Source organism: Cydia amplana, chromosome 1, assembly GCF_948474715.1.
Source record: "Cydia amplana chromosome 1, ilCydAmpl1.1, whole genome shotgun sequence".
Classification (NCBI taxonomy): domain Eukaryota; kingdom Metazoa; phylum Arthropoda; class Insecta; order Lepidoptera; family Tortricidae; genus Cydia; species Cydia amplana.
Genome location: NC_086069.1, coordinates 10,147,603 through 10,173,880, shown reverse-complemented (window position 1 = coordinate 10,173,880; position 26,278 = coordinate 10,147,603). Strand labels below are relative to the sequence as shown.

At 34.6% G+C, this 26,278-nt stretch overlaps 3 protein-coding genes and 1 long non-coding RNA gene across 4 annotated transcripts in view; 3 read left to right on the top strand and 1 right to left on the bottom strand.

The window, feature by feature from the left end:
• LOC134647652 (rho GTPase-activating protein 7) overlaps positions 1–26,278 on the bottom strand; it is a 357,578-nt gene that overhangs the window by 222,051 nt on the left and 109,249 nt on the right. The gene's annotated exons all lie outside the window — the stretch shown is intronic.
• LOC134647718 (uncharacterized) overlaps positions 1–26,278 on the top strand; it is a 235,435-nt gene that overhangs the window by 189,655 nt on the left and 19,502 nt on the right. The window contains exon 2 of the long non-coding RNA XR_010096858.1: positions 22,579–22,748. This is a non-coding gene — a long non-coding RNA (uncharacterized LOC134647718). The remainder of the gene's footprint in view (positions 1–22,578; positions 22,749–26,278) is intronic.
• Positions 10,291–11,066, top strand: LOC134653413 (3-oxoacyl-[acyl-carrier-protein] reductase FabG-like). Its single transcript, XM_063508773.1, has one exon. It carries the CDS (start codon positions 10,291–10,293, stop codon positions 11,053–11,055), a length of 765 nt encoding a protein of 254 aa, XP_063364843.1. The 3' UTR covers positions 11,056–11,066.
• On the top strand, positions 13,297–14,118 carry LOC134653056 (3-oxoacyl-[acyl-carrier-protein] reductase FabG-like). The gene has a single exon (XM_063508343.1). It carries the CDS (start codon positions 13,343–13,345, stop codon positions 14,105–14,107), a length of 765 nt encoding a protein of 254 aa, XP_063364413.1. The 5' UTR covers positions 13,297–13,342; the 3' UTR covers positions 14,108–14,118.

The window sequence follows — 26,278 nt, the reverse complement described above, 5'->3', positions numbered from 1 at the left end:
TTATATGCTGTTTTTAGTATTTGTTGTAATAGCAGCAACAGAAATTAATTATTTGTGAAAATTTCAACTGCCTAGCTATCACGGTTCATGAGATACAGCCTGGTGACAGACAGACGGATAGAGGAGTCTTAGTAATAGGGTCCCGTTTATACCCTTTGGGTACGGAACCCTGAAAAAGATGTTTTTAAAGGTAGGATAAGGAATGGCTTGATATGGTGTATTCCTATTTCTCCCCGCCGGGCACAGATGGGAATAGGCGCTTCATTTAAATCATTCCCATATGTCCCCGCCTCATGTATCGCGGCGATCACGTTGGGCAGGAACAAATGGGGAAAATACTCATGATTTTTTTCTGTTTTCGAATTATGTTTATAATTCGTTTTTTTTAGCATTAGAAAGAACTTGAAAGAAGGTAAGCGATTTTGACATGTCTTTTAATTGAAAAACACTTTTTAAAAACCATAACTATTACTTATGAAAGCAGAAGACTATAAAAGATCGTATTAGATTCATAATTGTTACATATTTACCGTAACTTATTTTTAAAATGTGCTTTTCAATTAAAAGAGACATCAAGATTGTTTACCTTATTTCTAATGCTAAAAAAAAACGAACTATAATATGTGGTTTCAGTATCCGAGTTACTACCAAGACTTATGGTGTTTTTAAAAGCTCTTCTGATATTTAAAATTTGCATTTATTATTTAGACGGAAATTAACAGGTATATCGTTTGACACAACGCTTGCCGCACGTGTTTAGCAAATGCTGACAAAGAATTCACCACGCCACGACTTAATCCTATTGTTATTGCCAATGAGTAATAAATGACGGTCTCAAGTGCAAACACGCCTGCAACTTTCTGCAAATCTATTTAATTATAGTGATAAGCGTAGGACTCTTTTCTTACCTGCAGTAATTTACTATCTCATTCACTTTCCGTAGGTGTGAAAGAGATAGCATACGTAAGACCTCAAGGCTGGTAGGAATAATAAACAAAATACATACTTAATACGCAAAGAAATATACATTGAACCATCATAATTATAATTTCGCAGTTTACTTTCTATGTAGCTTCATTATAAAATTATCATCACCGTTTCGAAGGCTTCAAAAAATTCAAATCAATCCAACCATTGAAAAGAGGGGTGAAATTCATTTTACTATCTATATACATTGTACTACATATAATATGACGTATAATATGACCAAATAAATGCCATTTAACCTTGTTACCACTAACTCATGTATCTACAATTACATCAATTAGTCATGACACGGCAGAGTACTGATAACAATACTGTAGTGTAGTACAATAATAAGGCTTTATTGTTGTCACTATGACTCTCACCGCATTCCTAAATATCCTAATACAATAGAAAATACCACGACCTTTAAACATTCGGTGCACTTGCGTTGTATGTAGCGCGTGCCAGCGGAGCGCAGCGTTTCGATTTAAATACGCATGTTGCTTCGCCTGTGTAGGTATATTTATTATCTTCATGTTATTAGGTACTAGGAAGTGCAAATAATTGACTTCATACATGAAAGATATTTTGCAGATTTTGTTCAATAGTCACCTTCAACAACACGAGAGTAATCTAGAGCAGAGTTGGGCAAAAAATAACTTGAATAAGAATAAGAATAAAAACAGAAATTTCATTCTTATTCCAATCGATTTGAATAAGAATAATTCTTGCACTCGTTATTTTAGAATAAATAGAAAGTGAATAAATCATGACACTTTTATTTTAAATGAAAAAGACAAAACGGAATATTTATTCCAGATGTAGGATTATACTAAATAACGTTTTATTCAATTAGAATGTTATTCTGAATTAATTTAACTTTTGTAGTTACATACTACTACTTTTAATTTTGTAAGTTTCTAAAATAAATAAAACAAATAAAATAGATAAAACAAATAAAATAAATGAAATAAATAAAAAAAAAAACAAATAAATTATATTATTTACATCTATTTTATTAGTATTGCATTTTAGTTTTTATATAATATTATAAGTATTAGTTTAGTTTTTAAGTAGGTTTATTTTAATTTTAGTTTAGGTTTTAAATTTTTAATTCATAATTTCATAGTTAGTTGTAACTTTTTTTATTATTACCTTTTAAGTTAAATAAATGAACTTTATCCTAATAAAATAAATAAGATAAATAAAATAAACAAAATAAATAAAATAAATAAGATAAATAAAATAAATAAAATAAAATAAATAAAATAAATAAAATAAATAAAATAAATAAAATAAATAAAATAAATAAAATAAATAAAATAAATAAAATAAATAAAATAAATAAAATAAATAAAATAAATAAATAAAATAAATAAAATAAATAAAATAAATAAAATAAATAAAATAAATAAAATAAATAAATTAAATAAATAAAATAAAATAAATAAAATAGATAAAATAGATAAAATAAATAAAATAAATAAAATAAATAAAATAAATAAAGTAAATAAAGTAAATAAAGTAAATAAAGTAAATAAAGTAAATAAAGTAAATAAAGTAAATAAAGTAAATAAAGTAAATAAAGTAAATAAAGTAAATAAAGTAAATAAAGTAAATAAAGTAAATAAAGTAAATAAAGTAAATAAAGTAAATAAAGTAAATAAAGTAAATAAAGTAAATAAAGTAAATAAAGTAAATAAAGTAAATAAAGTAAATAAAGTAAATAAAGTAAATCAAATACATAAAATACATAAAATAAAAAATAAAAAAAAAATAAACAAAATAAATAAAATAATCAAAATAAATTATATAAATAAAATTAACAAAATTAATGACAAATAAAATAAATGAAATAAGTAAAATAAACAAAATAAAAAAATAGACAAAGTAAGTAAAATAAACAAAAACATTAAAATAAACAAAAACATTAAAATAAGCAAAATTAAAAAAAAAATACAAAAATAACAAAATAAACTAATAATGTTCTATTAATAAATTAACTTTTTCTTTTAGTAGGTATTTGACTGACGGCACATCACTAAATACGAATGTAGCAAACCAATAAGCAACCGATAATAAAGGTTACCATAACTGAATAAAAACCGGTTAAAAACCCCTAACAAAAACCCTAACGCGATGGGGTTTTGAGATTAACTCGGTTAAAGGTTAAGGTTACCGTTTCAATAAGCTTACCGTTACAATCAGGTAACAGTATGATAGGGTTACCGAATGATACGGTAACCGAATTGATTGGGTTACCGAATGGATAGGATTAAGCGTAAAGAGGGGTTTTCCGGTCCTTGACTACGCCTGTACACGCTCCTCCGCGATTATTTGCACACCCCTAGACGCCTGTTAGTCCACGCAGTCCACATTAAACATTCAGTTTTCCATTACTCGTACAACCAGCATAGGGTTGCCGCAGCGCACTTAAAGTAATCTGAAGGTATATTTTGTGTGTTTGTGCGTTCTGAATTATGATTACAGAGTATAAATAACAATAAACAATAGCTGCTATAAATGTAAAAAGAAGTGTATAATGATAAAAAATACTAGGATATTTTTTCGTGGTTTCTTTTATAGTTGCTATCTTATATAGTTCAGTTTTGCCCATAATAGATGTTTGTTGTACGACATTTATCCTGTATGGCAACGCTGGCCGGAATCATGATAAAGTTTTTTAGAATTTATTGTATTAACAATTTTAGTATCAGCCGTATATATTTAATGACTCGACATTCGTCGTTATAGTACCAATACATATGTCAATTTTCGTGTGAACCCTATCTGAATACATAAAGCCAACTCCAAAAATAGTTTACGGGTGTACTCGGCCTTCGCGCATACGCACGAAAACCCCCTTTTTTAGGAAAACACATTATTTTCATGGGTACATAATACAAATATATTATCCTAGCAAAAGGCCTTCGTCTACGTAAAGCAGTTCAAACATATGTTGTACCAGCATTTCCCAAGCTAGGGTCGCGGCCCATTGGTGTTTGTTAACCATACTTACTCTCATTCCGTCAGTTCAGTAGGTATTTTTTCAAACAAGCAAAACAGCATACATTGTGTTTTTAATCATTTACAATCGTTCAGTGTACCATTCAAGTTCAGCATACACATATAAACAAAATCTCTTTTTGAAGGTTGAAAAGCCGGCAATCTTATAAAATTTACGATAACTGCCAACAATGTTTGCTTATCTTAAATCCTTAAGCTTACACATAAAAATACCTTAAATTCCCATCAGATATGCAATAATTTGCCATATACCCAACGGCTCTCACTTTTGCGCGCTTTCTTTTAATAAATTCGAAAATGCCACCATAAAGTACCCGTGAAACCAAAAATGGAACTACCGGTGCGCAAAACAAAAGATAATGGTTCCATTTTCAATGTAGAACCATATAAGGTCCATGACAAAAGCCGCTTTATACTGTTGTAAATTAGGAAGATTTTTGTTTCAACGTACACAAAAGTTAGTCAAACTTATGTGACGTCTCCTACAGGTACAAAGATTTTTAACTTCCGTATATGTCCGGCGGTCGTGTGTGGTCTTATCACGTATTATACGACAAAAATTAAGTTATTAAGCTATGTAAATGAAGGCGGTAAGTCCGGGGTTCGTAGTTTAAATTACGGACCTTATACATATGTATGACCCACGTGGGTGTGAAGATGCATATGTTTGTGTTGTATTTTCATCAAAGAACTGAAGACAATTTTTGACTGTTTTTATATCCAACAGTAATAAACAGCTGTGTTACAAGTGAGAAGTTCAAACAAATACTACAACAATTATTTCTTAGCTTAAATTGAATTTTAGCAGGAATGTAAGCATATATGTATTTTTAAACGAAAATGTTGGCTCGTAAATAAGAGTCTAAGAGTGATGAGATGAGTGTGAGTGTGAGTGAGATGTCGTAGTCAGATCGTATAATCCGCCGTATTACATTACGGCTAGCCGTTTTACAAAACAGGGGCGTTTTGAAATGCGGCGGTTCGACGATTAGCCGGATTGTCATTGCGATACGTTCTTCAATAAGGCGACCTACGTTTAGCCGCATCGTATCTACTATTTAGATTGTAGAGTGACCAGTTCTTTCGGTCGTCTACGTAACCGGAGTTAGACAATGTTTGCAATTTAATTTATTTTTACCATGGTCCCACCGCACTACATATTGTGTTTCTTTTCCAAAACATTCCCTTCACAACTTAAATAGACTATTTCTGGGCGGTTTGCCCTTCGGGCATCTGAAGCTACCTAACGAACCTAACCTACTTACCTACCTACGCTTTTTTCCCCAAAATGTAATATTTTCACGGACGTCTCACTAAATCAATAGGTAGGTAGGTTAGGTTCGTTAGGTAGCTTCTGATGCCCGAAGGGCAAACCGCTCAGATATAGGAGCCCCGCGAAGCGGGGCTCCGTCTAGTTAAGTTGCGAAGGAAATGTTTTTGAAAAGAAACAGTCCGACGAACTCCGATTTGATGCACACCCCAGCGTTTTTCATAGTTTGTTGTTGTTATGTCAGGCAGCGCCACGAGTGTTAAAAATGGGAACTAAAAACTGTCAAAGCGGCGGCTAATGACTCGCTGTATTACATTACGGCTAGCCGTGTTGAAGAACGTATGGCGCCGAATACATTCCGGCGGATTTTCATTCAGCCGCATTCAATCCGGCTAATCGTCGAACCGCCCCATTTCAAAACGCCCCTGTTTTGTAAAACGGCTAGCCGTAATGTAATACGGCGGATTATACGATCCGACTGCGACATATACATAGGATCAAGTATTTTCGTGCAAAGATAAATACAACCGGTATAAAAGCTTGTCACAAACATTAACAACCAATTTCTAAGGGACTATTTTGTTATTACCGCAAAAATGCTTGATCATTGTTAAGAAACGTTGAAAGCAATAGTTTGTTCTCTTTTACTGATGTAAACATAATTTCGTAATGTAATATTGTAGTAGATTATATCTCGCATCAGATAGCGTTTGTTATTAACATTCCTTCAGCTGTCGTATTTAATGCAATAAACACTATAATTCGATACTACCTCTACATTCCTGTGTCTAATAAAACCAGTGTCCGGAAACAGAATACGTAGAATAGTATATTGTATAATGAAGTGACCAAACATTATCCTAGATAATTTATAGTAGGTATCTACATTACTACAAAGGACTTGTCTACAGAGTGTGGTGTAAAGCGCCCAGAAAAGCGAGGCTATTTTATGAATACAAGGCCGGCGAAAAACTATCCTATGTATAGGTACGTATAGGTACTGTAAGGCGAAAAAAAAAACCTAAAATTTCAATATAAGGCGCGGCGTGTGACGCGCGTTACTCGTAAAGGTCATTATTGGCAAATTTGTACGAAATCTCAAACACGACGTTCCGCAGCCTATTATTACGAACGTAATGATGATTTTTCCACGCATGTTTTGTCTGATAAAACTGCATTTCGTGACTGTGAAAGGAATATATTATTACTTATATTTTATTAAAGACTTCTGTCAAACTGAGAGCATCAGAACGAAAAACTTGAGCAAATATACTTTTAAAAAAATTACGATATAATTGATGTTATGCCACGTAAACTGCGACACATACCAAAATTACAGTAAGTACACTTACAACTACATTTTTTTGGCCGTCTGGTGCTCGCACTAAAAATTCTAACTGTGACCCATACGTACTACCACGAGAACATTTCTATTCTGTGACAGCGCAAACTCGACTGCAGTCAATAAGTAATTACTATTACTATAACAGGCGCGGCAACATTAAAGGGCGAATGTCGCTCGTAATCAGAGTCATTAGGATGCAATCTCGTGTTGGTAGCGGCTGTTTTGAAGCGGCCGGAAATTTGCTAACTATGTACATACCTACATAGGGCACGCTTACCTAAATTTTGTTGTAACTTCAACCATTTTTCTCAAAATAATGAAAAATCGGGACACAAAAGTGGGGGAAAGGCGGCAAAACAACCACTTGACGACTTGTTTATTTTCCCAATCGTATAATTTTCGTACCCGAATAAGCTATTAAATAGGTACATACATGCGATGCCAAGTTTCAATTATGCTTTTTGTTCCATAAACCATACTTTGAGCCAAGAACGAGAATTAACATTATTTTGTTACATTCTCAATCAAATCTAGCTGTTTATGCTAGGTACTATTTTTCAAATAGTTACCTATTATTGATATTATTTTCTATGCTGCTCGTCGTACCAAAATAAAATGCCCCCATCCAAATTAAATAACGGTCTGAGCTTCGACACCAACAAACAGAATTTCAAGAGTGAATTTCATTTTAAAGCGCCGAAAAACCAATTTTACTCCGACAAAGCTGTTATTAAGTTTGTATTCACGCTAAAAGTAACAAGTAACAACGCTGTTTTTGACAATTTTTTAAAATGTTACGCTTCTGTTGCTACATTTCAAGTAATTTACTAGTTTTTTGGGGATAACGGTTAACGGTACCATATCATACAGGAATATAATACTTGTAAAATCATTTTTTTAAACTAGTAATTTTGCGAAACTTCAACTAGCGAATCTAACTCCCACTTGACCAAATTGTTGGACGCCTATCAACCGTACCCGGATCAACCGGATAGTAAAAAAAAAACTAAGACCGAAATTGTGTTTCTTACCATAAAAGTCTTACCGACATCGCATCTCATACTACTTATATTACCATATTCGAACAAGATATTATTACCATTATCAGTAGGGCGTAAAGAAAAGTGGTTTGAAACAAACAGCTAGGAGCAAAAAATATGTAGGTACACACACAATAGATAAGTGTAAAACATTGGGAGAGATCTCTTAAAGGATTAAGGTCGTCCTTGTAATTTACTTTTTTCTCAAGTAGTTAATTATTTTACACTTTAAATTGGCACCCAAAATACCAGACAACTCCAACCAAAATAAGATTAAAAATTAACCCTTAAATAAATGGTGTAGGATTTTTTTGCAAACCTACAGAACAGAATAAATTCATATTATGATTATAATATTGCATATACATGGTAGTTACACGTGTGTTTAAGTCGAGTTCTTTGTTAATATAAATATTTTGTTATTCATTGACCATGAGTAAAATAACATCATGTAATCTGTCAACCTATTTAATATCGTTTTTAATCGCTAAATCGATTGATGCATCGATGCCATTAACGTTTGCCCTAAATAAACCATGTTATAGCCTTTGTCCTAAAACAACAGAATTATAATAGGTACTGGGTGAATAGGATAAACATTTTCAATCACTGTAGTTATCATACCTGGTTTCGTAAAAACAATATAGGTCACTAATATTTTTAACGGTAAATGTTAGTAACACGATCATTTACGACTCCATAATTCAAATTAGTAGGATTTTCATTATTTTGATGTATTACGCCAATCTAAAGTGTAACAATAAATTTAGATTGTTAAACTAGATTTAGGGGGCCGTAAAATGGTAATTATTTTGTTACGCTATACTTAAGTTTTGTGGCAGGAAGTCAGTAAAATATGACCCAAATAAATGAAATATTACAGTACTGTATTGATGCAACTGGTTGTAAGAACAGTTTCATTGGCTGTTAGCCCTGTCATAATCGATGTAATTGGCATTAAAATAATTGCAATCTACATTAGGTCGTTAAATATTGGCTTGAAAATATTATGTTTTGTACAAACAGTTTACCTAAACGTAAAGGTACCTACTTTAATATGAATTAGCAGGTAGTGAAATTACGCCAAGAGCTAGAATCACTTTCTGAGCCCGATTTGTGATATATGTACCTATGCGAGTTTTTCGACGGCCAATGTATGACAATTGATATTAAGCTGCTGGTCCGTAGCGGCACCACTTTTCAGTCTAACAACATCGGGTTTCTTGAAATCTAGAAACACCGCTACAAGGATCAGAAGATTCAGAGCCAATCTGCGGGGTAATAATTAATTATGTGGATAGCTAAGTCTATACAAAAATATGAATCGTCATCGAGTCTATTAAATTTATGTATTAATTTTATTTTTTAACAAGCAGAAACGTCTGCAAACGATGCTATTAAGTTTAGAATAAATTTAATTAAAGTGGAAAAAAATCGTATTGGGTGAACTTGAACTCACGGCCTCTGGCTCTCTGGCCGTGAGTTCAAGTCTCGCCCAAGACAGTATTTTTTCCACTTTTAAATTTATGTATTAATTACCGAAAACATCAATATACTCGTATACTTACGTAAAAATATTGTATGATCTTTTTTTTAGAATAATACCAGTAACTGCACATTTATCACTTGAAGCCCCATTAAGCGCCTGTAGCAACAGCCGATACTTCGTTTTACAAATGGCCGGAGCCAAAATATTGTATCATCGGCATCATCGCCATTCGCCCGACGTGAGAAATATCGAGCGCAATTTCTCATGCGAGATTTGGAGATCCTTATAAGTATTAAAGTAATTGCACTTTAAATAACCATTCCTTTCGTTGTGGATGGTTTCAACTTGGCAATTTGTTATTTTAGCCTTTCCACATACAAGTATGTTACAATTAATATGTTATCGTCCTATAATATTGTCAGTACTAATATAGGATAGTTTTTTCAGGACATGTGTATCCTTTTTTTACTGTTATAAAAATGAAATCAACAGAACTTTCTACAAAACATTTTCAAATCGTACTTTATTACAGGTACAATTTTATTCTTTAATAAGTAAAATTTTTACAGGTGACTTGGCGTGCGGAAAAAAAAATCAATGAAAGAAAAGTGTCCACACAACAGTATTAATAATGTCATTTGCCAAAATACAGGATTCGTCGCGGCCGGACTTGGCAAATGAATGGACGATTCATTAATTCGAATTGACGGCGTTGTCGGAATTTGGTCAAACGTCGGTCGGGTCGGACATCATCCTGTCAGCGTTCTGCGTTCGAAATTCATCCCTAAAAGCAATTAGTCAATATGCCGTGAGTGTAATTACAGATATGAGATAATGTTAACATTTTTAACATCCTATAGTATAACCTAGTCAAAATCAATGAAAATCTCTAAACTTTGTACCTACAGCTACAGACATTGAGCGTAAGAATAATTGTGAGTTAATTTCTCTCAAATATGCAATAACCTTTAGTTTACAGTCAAATATTACTAATATATGTAACATACTTTGATATCAAAATAGATCGCACCTTATCGTCCTTTGGCGTCTTTATCAGTACAAGTACTACACTTATCAGTATTATTTTGTGTTCAAAACCGTTCAGTTAAATCGTTGATTTGCCGCTAAGGTGACGCTATCCGTAAAAAGAAGAATGTCTTTCAATAATAAAGTAGTGTTAGTGACTGGTGCAAGCTCCGGCATCGGCGCAGCGTCAGCGTTACTCTTCGCCAAGGAAGGCGCGGACGTGGCTTTCGTCGCGAGGAACGCGGCCAAGCTCGCAGCCGTCGCCAAGCAAATCGAAGCGCTAGCCAAGAAGCCACTGGTCATCCAAGCTGACATTTCCAATGAAACGGAAGCTAGCATAGTTGTCTCAAAAACGGTCAACCACTTTGGAAAATTAGACGTACTCGTCAATAACGCTGGAATAGCTGTAGAAGGATCCATTCTGCATGGTAATGCATTAGACGCGTACGATAAAGTAATGAAACTAAACGTTCGAGCGGCGATCCAGCTGACTACCTTAGCCGCTCCTTTCCTCGCTAAAACTAAGGGAAACATTGTCAACGTTTCAAGCATAGCATCAACACTGACGAGCAAATCGCCCACGGGCCTACCATATTGCGTATCGAAGGCGGCGTTGGACCATTTTACTCGGTGTTCAGCATTGGAACTAGCTTCTACCGGAGTCAGAGTAAACAGCGTCAATCCTGGACCGGTCGACAATGAATTTGCTACCAACAACAATCAAGGAGATTCCAGGGTTATTACTCAGGAGTGTGCGAAAATCTCTCCCCTAGGATTTCTGCCCAAGAGCGAGGAGATTGCAGATGTGATCTTGTTCCTGGCTAGCGAGAAGGCTAGAAGCGTTACTGGTTCTAGATATGTCATTGACAACGGATTCCTTTTGAAAGGGTAGCACAAATAAACAATTTTGCAGTATAAAGTATACACAATATTTATAATCATAGTTAATTTTTAGTAATTTATAGTATTTAAAAATTACGAGTGGGGAATGTCTGTTTTAATGAGCTACATGTACCTATAGGTACCCAATTATTTTGGAAGACGTCTACGCTTGTGCGTCTCAATTAAAAACCGGCCAAGTGCGAGTCGGACTCGCGCACGGAGGGTTCCGCACCATCAACAAAAAATAGAGCAAAACAAGCAAAAAAACAAGCAATAAAACGGTCACCCATCCAAGTACTGACCCCGCCCGACGTTGCTTAACTTCGGTCAAAAATCACGTTTGTTGCATGGGAGCCCCACTTAAATCTTTATTTTATTCTGTTTTTAGTATTTGTTGTTATAGCGGCAACAGAAATACATCATCTGTGAAAATTTCAACTGTCTAGCTATCACGGTTCGTGAGATACAGCCTGGTGACAGACGGACGGACGGACGGACGGACGGACGGACAGCGGAGTCTTAGTAATAGGGTCCCTGGAGTAATAGGGTTTTACCCTTTGGGTACGGAACCCTAAAAACGAACCATACAAGAAGCGCGGGCTGTGACATCACAGGCCGCACGGTTTCTCCAAAATGTATGAAAATAATCATAAAAAAAAATGTTTTTCGTTACTTACGCCATATAAAATGTGTTAAGCATATATTAGTTGCTAAAATTTACTTTCTTGTTAAACATACCACATTATCTATATTAAGTAGTTTAATATACGTGGCACTTATTTAATTTTTACGTTTTTCACCTCTAATAAATAGTCTCATTGGTATTTACGAATAAAAATATCCATGCCAAATTTCAGTTTTCTAGGACAATCGGGAAGTAAGATTGTGTCAGTGAGTGAGCCAAATCGTTGTATTTTACAACGATTTGGCTCAGGTATTGATAAAATTTTAAGTTATAAAGCTAGATAGATAATGTTCCCTAATTGCGTCTTATTCTGTAAATTTGTTCGTCTTGGCGAGGGCACTGCCGTTCGCCCAGATATGTGTCCAATTCTTTATGGACCGTAAAAACAATACGAATAAGTGCGCATCTCTAATTGTTTCTTTGTTTTTGTGTTATTGTACTTGTTAATTAAACAATAATTACTTACAATCATTTTTCATGTATCATAGCTAGTTACTTATAGTCCATTTTTAATTTCAAATTGGTTGACAAGACTACAACATTATCAATGTATAATTTGACAAAATATAGGATTTTTCGAACTATCGGCCGGGCTTTGCAAATGAATGGACGATTCATTAATTCAATTTGACGGCGTTGTCCGAATTTGGTCAAACGTCGGACATAATCCTGTCAGCGTTCTGCATTCAAAATTCAATCCTAAAAGCAATTACTCAACATGCCTTTTTTACGACCAAGCATGATATTGTACTGGCGTCTTAAATACCATCAGTATGAATACAGATATGTTAAAAGATTTAACATCCTTTTAATGACAATTCATTTTGGAACAATGTTAAGAATTTGATAATAACAATATTAACGTGTTCATTGCTCTCGAATATAAATTGAACTTTGCATTCATTATCGGTAACAGTTTCCAGTTAAATATAAATATATGTAACACGCAAATGTACAGGGTGTCCTTAATAGCCATTGGACAAACCCTGAAATCCTACTATACGTATAGTTACTTCCCAGGAATGCTCTAACATTAATATATATATTTTTATATTTGAATAAAAGAAAAAAAAATCTTCAAACAAAAGTCATTTCCAATATCGACAACAAAAAGAAATATTCTGTATTAATTTGTGCTTTTGAATTTTTTTTTCGAAAATGTGCGGCAATGATGACATTTGTAAAAAAAGTCATAATCTTATTAGTGCCACAAATAAAAAAACATAATCAAAAAGGTCGAAGAAGGTTTCATATGTACTATTTATTACTTATTGCCTCAGGCGTTACTAACACATACAGGCTGCTATAAAGTAAAAAATCGTAATTTGTTAATTTCTTCGTAACCGCTACACCGGTTGTCATGATACTGTCTATAGTGGTTCTAAATAAATTGTATAGTGGGGAAATAAAAATGCATAATGTACTTACATTTCGGCTTTACCCAATGGCTACGAACAACCTGTATATCGCTATCAAATTAACTACAGTCATTCCTTATCGTTCCTTAACGTCTTTATCAGTACTACTCAGAAATAATTACGTACTTTGTGTTCATAACCGTTCAGTTTCAACGTTGATTTGACGCTAACTTGACGTTATCCGTGAAAAAAGTATGTCTTTCAATAATAAAGTAGTGTTAGTGACTGGCGCAAGCTCCGGCATCGGCGCAGCGTCGGCGTTACTCTTCGCCAAGGAAGGCGCGGACGTGGCTCTCGTCGCGAGGAACGCGGCCAAGCTCGCAGCCGTCGCCAGGCAAATCGAAGCGCTAGCCAAGAAGCCACTGATCATCCAAGCCGATATTTCCAATGAAACAGAAGCTAGCACAGTTGTCTCAAAAACGGTCAACCACTTTGGAAAATTAGACGTACTCGTCAATAATGCTGGAATAGAAGTACAGGGATCCATTCTGAACGGTAATGCATTAGAAGCGTACGATAAAGTAATGAAACTAAATGTTCGAGCGGTGATCCAGCTGACTACTTTAGCCGCTCCTTTCCTCGTTAAGACTAAAGGGAACATTGTCAACGTTTCAAGCATAGCATCAACACTCACGAGCAAATCGCCCACGGGCCTACCATATTACGTATCAAAAGCGGCATTGGACCATTTTACTCGGTGTTCAGCACTGGAACTAGCTTCTACTGGAGTCAGAGTGAACAGCGTCAATCCTGGACCGGTCGACAATGAATTTCCTACCAACAACAATCTTGGAGATGCCAGTGTTATCAATCTGGAACGCGCGAAAATCTCTGCCCTCGGATTTCTGGCCAAGAGCGAGGAGATTGCTGACGTGATCCTGTTCCTAGCTAGCGAGAAGGCTAAAAGCGTTACTGGTTCCAGCTATGTCATTGACAACGGGTTCCTTTTAAAGGGGTAACAGAAATAAACCTTATTGCCGTAAAATAGTCGCTGAAATTTACTTTCTTGTTAAACATACGGAATTAAATAAATATGTTTAATATATACGTGGCACTTTTTTCTTTCTACGTTTTTCTTATTATAATATGTAGGTAAAGTGTCTCATTTGTACCTACGAATTAAAATAGGCATGCCAAATTTCAGTTATCTAGGACATCAGGAAGTACCGTACATTTTGTGGGAGTAACATAGTGAATGGCCAAACCCTCGTATTTTAAGAATTGATAAAATCTAAAGTATTAAAGTTAGATAAATGAAATTTAGTATGTTTCATAAATTCGCCAATTATTTTGCATCTGATTCTGTAAATTTGAACTTTCTAGTCTTATCTGGGACAAAGCTTGATTGAATATGTGATGAAACGTTTCTAGAAAAGGCACGTAGTGCCCTGACTGCCCTGCCTTTATATTGTTCGTCTTGGCATTTTTTTTATTCCCCAGATTTGTATTCTATTCTATATGGGCAATAAAATAAATGTTACGCGTCTCTAATTTTCGCTTTAATTTCTTGTTATTGAACGTGTTAATTGAACAATCATTATTATATTTTTCATTATCGGTAGGTAACAGTTTCCAGTCAAATATAACACGCAAATGTAGCATGATAATTTAATGTTGATATTAAATTAGCAACAGTCGTTCCTTAATTATCGTTCTTCAACGTCATTATAACAAATACTTTTTGTTCATAACCGTTCAGTTTTAAATTGGTTGACCAGACTTAGCTATTTTTAACTGACTCATAAGTAATAAAATAATTATACCTACTAATTATACTTACTTATGTTACGAGTAATGTCGCAAATGTTGCATTTGTTGGCTTTCTTATAATATTTTTAAACACAAACCAAACCTAACAAACCTTAATAAGTAATAACGCACCTTAACTTTCTGTTTGATATTGGGGCTGAGATTTCATAAATATTAAATCGGAACCCCAATTTGGGTCTGATAAAGGATTCAGGCGACTCTTAAGATGAATGTTGTTTGTCGTGTTGGTACTATTAAATAAAGATCTCGAATTTTAAAATAAGTAATAGCTAATCACGTGCAGAGACAAGCTTCTTTAAAGTGCTTCTGCCGAAAAAATGTCTACAATAATTTTATGTTGGAAAAATCTTAAATCGTCACCACGGGTTAATATCACTAAAATTTACCTAAATATAATAACTAAACCAATATTAATTGTATTATTTCCTACTACAATACAATACCAATCCTCTTTAATGTACAATTTCAGAATAAATGTACTAGGAAACACATATATGTAATACATGAAGACAGAGGAAACAGGTGGTCTTATCGCTAAAGAGCGATCTCTTCCAGACAACCTTTACTACATTTAAGCTTCTACTACATTTGTAGTTATACCTACGGGCTTTTACATTACATATTTCGAAACGTGTTTTCCAGTAGAATACTTTATCATGCGAACCCTGGTAGATTAGTTTAATATTAAAACAATATCCCGCTTGATCAGAACCCGTGCGAGCGGAATATAAATGTACTGTCACATAATTGGTCTGCCCGAAAAATCAAAAGGGTTCTGCAAAATACCGGCACGTGACTTGAAAGCTTAATACTTTTGTAATTGTTTTTGCGAATGCATTAAATTTATTAAGGAATAGGTACCTACTTATTTAAATGTCACAATTAACAGTCAATAATGTAGATATGTATATTTTTATCCATATCATTAATAGAGCCCGCCGAACGGCAGATCTTAAATATGTACAATCTTTCGTTTATTGCAAGGGTCCTCTTAATTTTTTATTTTTTATTTTATTACTTAGTTTATTTCATTATCATGCAATACTATAGCCGCAATAGAAAAACACACGAAGAAATTTCATCTGCCTACCTACAACGGCTCATGATAAAAGCCTGCTAACACACGGACGGACGGACAGCTTAAACTTAGTACAAGAGGGTTCCGATTGGCAGCCTTCGGGTACCCTTAGATGTACTTAATTTCAAGTGTTGAATATTTAAAGAGGTTCACCAATGTGTTAACGTTTCGAGTTTAGTTGCGAAAAGAAAAGCAGTACTAATATGACACAAAGACATTTATTAAGTGGGTGTTACGTAATAACATTAAATTAAGATTATGATAAGGTTTGCATAGTATAAAAAGGATAGTAATCTTTGTATACATATAAATTGTTATAACTATGACGAGCTGAAACACTATATACTTGTTACATAAGAGAGGTAATAGAGATATTTCAAAGAGTGTCAATGTGTGACATTTGTCTTTATCTAAAATCTTCATTGTGCAATAAACATACACTTGCGGCTATTTAAAAATCGTTCCTATAGCCAATTATGTAAAAGAGAAAATGTTCCTAGTTGCCAAATCTGATTTTATACGTTCGCAATTTTAAAGTAATTTAGTAAATGTGTCTTAAACGTTAGGATACCGATTAAGATTAAGAGCGTACTCTCATCTTAAAGGCCGGCAACGCGCTTGCAACCCTTCTGGTGTTGCGGGTGTCCATGGGCGGCGGTAATCGCTTACCATCAGGTGATCCGTCTGCTCGTTTGCCTCCTATATCATAAAAAAAAAACAGTCAAAAATAAATAAAAAGAAACAAAAGCTGGCAACTACGAAAGTAACACACTCGTAGTATCTCGGCATGCCTATTTCAATAGGATTGGTGTACTCACTGTCACGTCTAGAACTGCAAGTTTCAATCAAAACTGAACTGTATTGCAATCGCTTACGGCACTAGATAAGGATCAAGTGTCAGTTATCAGTACAATTCGTTGCTCATTAGTAGCCACAGTGTGTCAAGGCGAGTGGGCACGTCACTAATGCAGATTTGCTCCTTTTACGACCGAGTGCGATGAACTTTTGACTGCTCTTTTAACGTTCGAACCAAATGTGGAAAGTTGATATCTTTACCATTTTAGCGGGCTCAGCACGGTTCCATTTTTTATCCACTATCACTAAGCCCGTCACTTTCGCACTTACATACTTGTTAGAACGTGACAGGCATGGTGATAAATGATAAAAATGCGACCGTGCTACTAGAGTAGGGGTACTAGTCTACTCCTCTATATTTCATGTACCAAAAACAGGAAATACGCTTGCATAGCATACCTGAAACAAAAAAAAAACACAGACATAAGTTTCGTTACGTTGTAAAATTTAAAAATGTAACAAGAAAAAAATGCAATAAAAGGTACCTTTAACGTAAGTACCTTTGATAAGTCAGAGGATAAGAAACGAATCGACTAATAGTATCTCGAATTGACATGTACACTCTCATTTTGGAATATTTTTTTATATTGTGCCTTTCGGCAACAAATCGTAGCATCGTGCATGCGTTTCAATCATTGGCAGTTTCATTGCACTAAATAAGTTTCTACAAACAATGCGTTTTTGTTGGCTTTGACAATTATAGGTAAGGTATTTCACACAATAACGCGATCGTCGTAATAAAGTTACACGGGGCAATAATGGAGCAAACTTCTTTGTTTGCCAATGCCCATGCCAACGGCCATATTGGAGGCCGCGCGGCAGCCGAAGTTTGTCTACTACATAAATTAGCCAGTCGCCTGTTTGGTCGCTAAACCACTTCACTGTGTTGATTAATTTACTTTATGGATATTGAAGTCAATTTAAGGCCAGATTTCTTACATCCATTTTTTTTCGAAAGTAATTCCTAAAAATGGTGTTCTAACAAAACGATACCGATATTACGAGTATAGTAAAATCCACTGAGTTATTTCTTTTGGAAAATGTTATCTTCGAGTTTTGTTGATTAATACCCAACTAACAAGCTAGCAAATAACAGTAGGTACTAAACTAAAGTAAAGAAAATAAACTCATATATTTTTTTATATGGATTTGATTACTACGACGTACGAAATATTTTTCAAGATTAGGCCAAGCATACAATACACCCACCAAATAGCTAATTCAAATTTGGTTAAATAATTTAGGTTTACTTTAACTCGGGTACCGCAAAATATTTGCGCCCAGATACTTTTAATTTGCCCTTTTCACCAGGCACGCCGCGCCGGTCCGACGAATAACCGGAAATTAAGCATATCCTTCCTGCCGGCTCCATGAAAAGTCCGTTTTTTTTTTTTTAATTTATTTATTCACTTTACAACTTTACAATTTTTACATGCATGCCACTATTGGAAACCTCTAGGGTTTATGTAATAGTTGGCGAGATCGCGCGGTCCTAACCGCGTTTGCTTAATACTATTATTACATGCTTATAATTGCAATTTTGCTATTTTAATTATAATTAATTTCATTTTAGAAACAGATTTTACATAAATTCGAGTTGTTATGAATTGGTTTTTGTTATTTAAAACAATAATGCTTATTTAAAAGCACCGCTTATTTCTCATACGTAAAGTATTGAAGGAAGTCAGTCGATATTCGTAGACTGTTCGTATAGCTTGAACTAAAAAAAAAATAAGGAATTTAAATTACTGTCTAATTTTTCGATTAAAAAATCTTTAAACTTTCTAAGCTTTTGACGCCGCGCCGTTGGATAACCTACAGGTCGGATTAAATAGAGTAGAGCCCGCCTGGAAATGTGTTTGTGTCGTTAACAAGCTAATAAGTAGGCAGAGTCCTCTAGACGGAGTTTAGAGCAATTATTTCATGAAACCGATGCTGCCAAAAATACGGGGGTGCGAGGGGACGAGGTGAGCGAATCCCGTGCCATGATTGGTCGGTTCAAAGACACGGACCAATCACGGCACTAGATTTTGACACTTTGACTCGAACATGGAGTAAAACTACCGTATATCACTATATAGAGGTAGCGAGAGGCAGAGGAGGTAGCGTTACTATGCTCAGTCTAGAGGATGTCTTGTCTGTGAGACAGAGTCTGTTCGTAAAGAGAAATGCATTGGTTCCCTTAAATTTCACGACTCTTCTCTTTCCGCACAGACTTTAATTAGGTAATTGCAACTTGCTGGTGTGGTTAATTTATAAATTTATATAAATATATTTCATAATTATAAATCATTAATTTAGTGGTATGGTTGCAGTGAATAGTATTAAGCAATTTTACAATTGTGTACAGAGCCCGTACCATGAGTCACTGACAGTGTCAAAACTGACGTTTACGCTATCGAGAACGTAATTTACTTTCTATACATCTCGTTTGCACCAATATGCGAGTACGAGCGAGATGTATATAAAGTAAATTACGTTCTCGACGGCGTTTATGTCAGTGCCAAACTGATGGTAGCCGTACAGGAAACTATTCTATTATTATTTTGAAATTTCTATACACAGACTTTGTAACCCCTGATTAAATTCCTCGGGCATCTTCAGCTGTTATAAAGTGACGTGACAGTACGTTGTGTTAATAAATGACTCGAGGCTAGCAAGAAACGCTCCTTCATGTCACGCTGCGCGGGGCGCGGCTCAGTGAGAGCGGAAACTGAAGCGGGTAGTGAAGCGCAGCGATTACACTAATATTATACCTATTTATTGGGATTTAAAACATAAATACATAAGAAAACAATTTACTTACTTCTGTGGCGTAAAATTAATTAACATTTATTTCGTAAAATAAATATTTATTTATGTTAATGTACAAAGTAGAACAGAATATTATATAAAAATATAATAAAAACATAGAATGTTATGGAATCTTATAATGCCTAAGTATATGATAATGGATGATAAATATGTATTATGAGGAACTGTATGAAACTGATAAAGTATATACCTACATAAGTAATTTAAAACTTTTATGTCCATGGCAAGTTTATTTTTGTCAAACCTACTAAATTTTTATGACATGTAATGATAATGGATTGTGTTTATATAGTCATTATTTGTGTTACAAAAATACTGTGTTTTATTAATAGTACCGACTTAAGATACGACATCTTCTATTCAAAAAGTTCAATAAAAAAATTAGTTATATCCGCTTATATAGAGGACTCATCCATTCATAACTTCTGTGGCACTTTTTACAACCCGGGATACATGTAATGGTTTCTTGCGACGAACTTTATTCTTTGAACGCACCGTCTTCCGCTGCGACTGGCTTTTTTAATTGATTAAAGATTTAAGGCTAAGAAAATACGAGAAAACCTATTAAGTCCATTTTTTTCTGATGACATTCATTAGATACGTCGTTATCTTCCATGATTTCGTAGTATTACGGACAGTTTTCAGATGACTGGATAAAGGCAGGATGGCTTAGTTTTTTGTCGTCTAACACAGTAATAAGTACATCTTAATTCAATGTATTAAGGGTTATTCTTACTTGTAGGGGGAGCCAAGAGGCTGAGAATAGGGCGCTGGTAATGAAAGTAACGGTGGGTGATTGAGTGTTCCGCTCAACTTGACGGTAATAGTTCGCACGCCGATCTCGTAGTTATTTACACCAAATAACTTAGTAGAACAACATAATTATGCTACGGCAGTTTATTTACTTGTTACCGCAGTAGCGGATTGTTTGTTCAATATAAATATTGAAAATTTTATTAAAATTTCATTCCTCTCCTGGACTACGTAGATATTTTTTTCGCGATTTCGGGGTTGGCCCCATAGAAAAAGTTGTTCAGTATGACCTACATATTCACCCCTCAAGAGCGGTCAGAGATAACAAAATCATCCTCTATAAGTTTACTATATATATTATATCGTCGTCCAACACAAGCCGTACTGAACTTACTGTGGGTCGTGGGACTAGGGGTCAATCTGTGTAAAATTGCCCTATAATATTTATATTATATTTATTATGTTTAAATTCAAATCTGACAGCTTCATCGGTAGTGATCGGTAAGTTTGTTTCTAATAATGTCACAGGATTCAATCTATTCTGCTGAATGTAAGTGCGCCACTGCTCCGACAACAATGGGCAGTTCCAACTTCCGCTGATCGGCGCACGAGTCGATCAGTCAGCGATTGTCAAGCTACTTGTTTACTGAGCTCTGGGCCACCATGAAAACATTTAGAAATGAAGGTATATGTAAATCAAATTGGAGGGAATTTCTTACTGTTTGTCTTAGTAGTTTGTATTCGATAAGATTTTTATTTAGAATAGAAGTAGTGAAAACTATGACCGTCATGTACGAAATGTAAAATGTAATGTCTTTCCAAACATAAATGTCCACAGATCGCGACTACTAGATGGAACATATAAGACATCTTGCCGTTAACATACATAGGTACTCCCGTAAGTACTGTTTAAATAAATATAATATAAGTAGGTGCACAACTGCTTAGGTGCAATGTACTTCAATAGCATCCACGTCTAAATCTGTACTGTATATGTTTAAAACTGAGTACTGGGGACGAACTCGTGCTAAATATTGTAGTATATTATATAATGGTGTAGGATGTAATTTAGTAGTGCGGGCCCGATTCCGATTTTGAACTACATAGATATCTAGGTATTAGACATCACTAAGATATGTCAGTGTCAAACAAGTGTCCAAAGTGACGTGTTTGTTTGAAGAAACGTCACTATTGATACTTGTTTGACTCTGACATATCCAATCCATATCGTTTCAATATCTAGTATTTGACGTATCATAAAGTTCGGATATGGCTGTGCTGTTCGCTGTGTAGCATATAACACATAAAATTGCACCTATGGATCGCATGCTTAGCTTTTTTTGGTACCTACTGTTTCTGCTTTTATTATATATATGTAAGCAGTTGCCCGCTTATAACTTGGGCTGGGACAGACGGACACACCGCATGCAGTCCTGCGGTTATCCTAATAGCCAGTAATAACTTCCGGACCGCATGGAAACCTATACTAACATCTTGTTATAAACACTGCTTAGCTTTATTAATATACGATTATCGTCAAGAATGTATACCTATGCTTTATTGTATAGTCAGCACAGCTATTAGCTTAGCACCCCTAGCACCAAGCTGATAGCTTTGCTGAATGTACATATAGAAAAAAGCGGCCAAGTGCGAGTCGGACTCGCCCATGAAGGGTTCCGTATTTAGGCGATTTATGACGTATAAAAAAAAAACTACTTACTAGATCTCGTTCAAACCAATTTTCGGTGGAAGTTTACATGGTAATGTACATCATATATTTTTTTTAGTTTTATCATTCTCTTATTTTAGAAGTTACAGGGGGGGGGGACACACATTTTACCACTTTGGAAGTGTCTCTCGCGCAAACTATTCAGTTTAGAAAAAAATGATATTAGAAACCTCAATATCATTTTTGAAGACCTATCCATAGATACCCCACACGTATGGGTTTGATGAAAAAAAAATTTTTGAGTTTCAGTTCGAAGTATGGGGAACCCCAAAAATTTATTGTTTTTTTTCTATTTTTGTATGAAAATCTTAATGCGGTTCACAGAATACATCTACTTACCAAGTTTCAACAATATAGTTCTTATAGTTTCGGAGAAAAGTGGCTGTGACATACGGACGGACAGACAGACGGACAGACGGACAGACGGACAGACAGACAGACAGACAGACAGACAGACAAACATGACGAATCTATAAGGGTTCCGTTTTTTGCCATTTGGCTACGGAACCCTAAAAATGATATTAGAAACCTCAATATCATTTTTGAAAACCTATCCATAGATACCCCACACGTATGAGTTTGATGAAAAAAATTTTTTTGAGTTTCAGTTCTAAGCATGGGGAACCCCCAAAATTTATAGTTTTTTTTCTATTTTTGTGTGAAAATCTTAATGCGGTTCACAGAATACATCTACTTACCAAGTTTCAACAGTATAGTTCTTATAGTTTCGGAAAAAAGTGGCTGTGACATACGGACGGACAGACAGACAGACAGACATGACGAATCCATAAGGGTTCTGTTTTTTGCCATTTGGCTACGGAACCCTAAAAAGGAATACGAGAAATACAGTCACAGGCAAACTCATATACAGGGATGATACTGGGATCTCTTCCAGTTAAACTTAAAAATGCGTAGAATAGAAGTAACTATGAATGACAAGTACAGTCAAAATCTTAAATATCAACACTGCAACAGTATCGACACGGATATAGGTACCTAAAGTCTATTTTTTTATTCGGTAGACTGAAATGACAGTTCATAGTATGAACATTAAATGTCATTTCATACTATGAAATGTCAATTTAGTCTACCGAATAAAAAAATAGACTTTAAACGCTAAATACGCGTATCGATATTTTAGACCGTGACTGTACAGTAATTTGTACAAATTACAATAGTGTTTTTTTATAACGCAAGAGGAGAAGAAACATAATATGACACATCATGAACATTACCTACAAATGTAGAACCAAAAAAAGATAATAGTTTTCTGAACCTTTGTAATTTAAAACTTCCAAATTTAGAATATTTCCAATCAGGCATGAACACTAAATAATTTAGAAATAAATAACAAAAGAGTAGCCAATTACTTAAAACATCATAAAATAATAAAGTATGCACTTATAACTGATAGATAAAACCATTGTGTGATAAAATACAACATTACGAATTAAATACCAACATTTATTTATAACGAATTTCATAAACTAAACTCACTGCCCCCATGCCGCAGCCACGCGTGTTTTTATATTTTAACAATGTAATAACTTGTGTCATTTCATAAATAACTGACCTACCGCTGTCAAACGCGAGTTGATTATAAAAGCCGTTGGCGGCTAACGACAGGATATCACGTCAAGGGTTGACCGTTCGGAGCCGCTATTCCATACAAAACAATATTAATTTATTTACACGCTTTTACTTAGCTTCACTTATAAATGTATTTGTATATAGTTAACAATATATTGAAATGTGTATATAAATAATTAACTAAAATGCCTCTTCCCGATGTCTCATTGAGTTGGAATTTAGTGTATTTCCTTAATTCCGATGACATTGCAATAATATTATATGCTACCATAGAACTGATCTGGCTATACAGTCGGAAAGTAGCTAAATGATTTCCTCGTAGGTTTATCAGACAATATAAATGTAGTGCAGTCAGGAGTGAGCGCACGCATGTAATTTTTATTTATTTATGGTAACTTGTTAAAGACTGCTTAGTCTTCCCGTGAACCTCCGAAATATTACACAATTACTTATATGTAAGACAAGGGGTCACACATAATTTTAAGTCAAAAGTTGCTGAACATGTTCCGCACATAACAAGGACTACAAGGAGGTTTATCTAGAGATGTTGTTATTTGCAAGTTTTGCTACTCGACGCAGTCGCAGTTACGAGTACAACAATACGCAACATAAATAACAGTATTTATTTCTTGTTTTTTTCTCTGGTTATCCGTTATTAATATTAAATATCAGGGTGACCGAGCGTTGCTCGGAAACCATACAAAAATAAAAGAATCCGCGTTTTCCCAGAGGTAAGACCTAGCTAGATCGACTTTTCGCCCCCGAAAACCCCCATATAACATAGCCCTATAGAGCCGTTTCCGAGATCCTCAAAATACATATACATATAAATAAATAAATAAATATACAAGAATTGCTCCTTAATATTTCAGAATTATCAAACTATTTGTGTGGCAACCGGGACATCCAATCACCGTTTTAAGGTGGCCCGACGCACTAAAACCGTATGACGCTATGGCTCGTTTATGGGCCATAAAGGGCCAGTGTGCGGACGCCCTTATCCAACGGATTTTCTATCGATATTATACCGTCCTTTGTTTTTTATGGTATATCTAGAAAGCCCGGGTACTTACTATTTGTTTATGGAAGTGTACCTATAGGTACTCGCTAAAGATACTAAGCGAACGAGGTATCTATTCGTAATTACTTACGCATACCTACTCCCTTTTCTCATAATATGTATTATTATATTAATTAAAAAAGTGTTAAGGTTTTTACTTTCTATTTTCGTGAATTTTAAATTATTATATATGTACTTACATACCTATACATAGTTGTATTTACTTATGTATGACTGCTGTTACCTATCCTCATTTCGTAAAATAAAATGTTTATTGCTTATTTACTATGCCACAATCGAATGTCAATCCAGTCTCTATACATACCTATCAAATTACTAAAAGAGTACCTTATATTATATATTATATTTAATTAAGTGATGATATGTGTGTGATGAGCAGTGTGCTAGAGTGTTTACTTGTATTTATTTTTAAGGCTTTTTCGTATACATTTGCGCTTGTATTGCTCATTGCTCATTGGCTTTTTTCCACGCCCGGAAAGTCAGAAAAAGTATATTAAATAGACTTGGACTTATATACCACATGTCTCCTAAGTTCCCGTTCCCCCAAGCGACACGTTGACACCGAACATCTCAAATAACTTCTTATTGTTCAGTAGGCGTCGGAGTACCTACTTAATAAACGAACAAAAAAGTATATACGAATAAATATAAATTCTAATTTAGAATCTTAAGGCGTCGGCATAAGGTTGTTTTTGGTAAGTGTTGGCTTTCGTCTTGGTCCGTTTTTATTTTGAAGCTGCTATGTGTGAACCGCTGCAGATGGCGGAAATGAAGCCCCGTGGAAACCTCTCCGTCTAACTACGCCTTGAATCATTGATTACCTCAGACAGATTCTTCGTTTGTAAAGCCTAGAAATAATAATTAGGTAGTAATATAAACATTCAATCACAGAAGTTCCTAACTAACCATACCCGGTGTTCAAAATACAGATCAGCTTTAAATTTATTATTTTTATCGGACGCGAGATGTGAACGTCGAAGCAAGATGAAACGTCGCTTTTATCGCTTTTATACGTGGTGAGCACCGAATCGACCCGTATGCTTCGTCTAGCAGGCAAGTGATCTGTGCCTTGAATGGACTGGAATACTAGAATTCTAAAAAGTCGTATCTTCACACATGAAACATAGTTACATACGACTTTTCAGCGATGGCAAAACATTAATGTAACTAGACAGATGGACATTTGTACAGCGTATTTTCTGTTTAATCGTTGCTTTTCATGAGACCCGGAGAAAATTGGAAGTTGTTCTATCCAATTACACATACATTAATTACATATATTTATATAGGGTGCCCAAACTCAAGGGATTCTAAGTTACGAAATGAGTTATTAGATGAAGGAGTTCCTTATTTCATATTTAAGCCCATGTTAGGAGATTGAATTGAATTGAATTGAATTGAATTGAAATAGCCTTTATTCCTGACGTATACATTTTTACATTTTCTTTTGCACTATACAA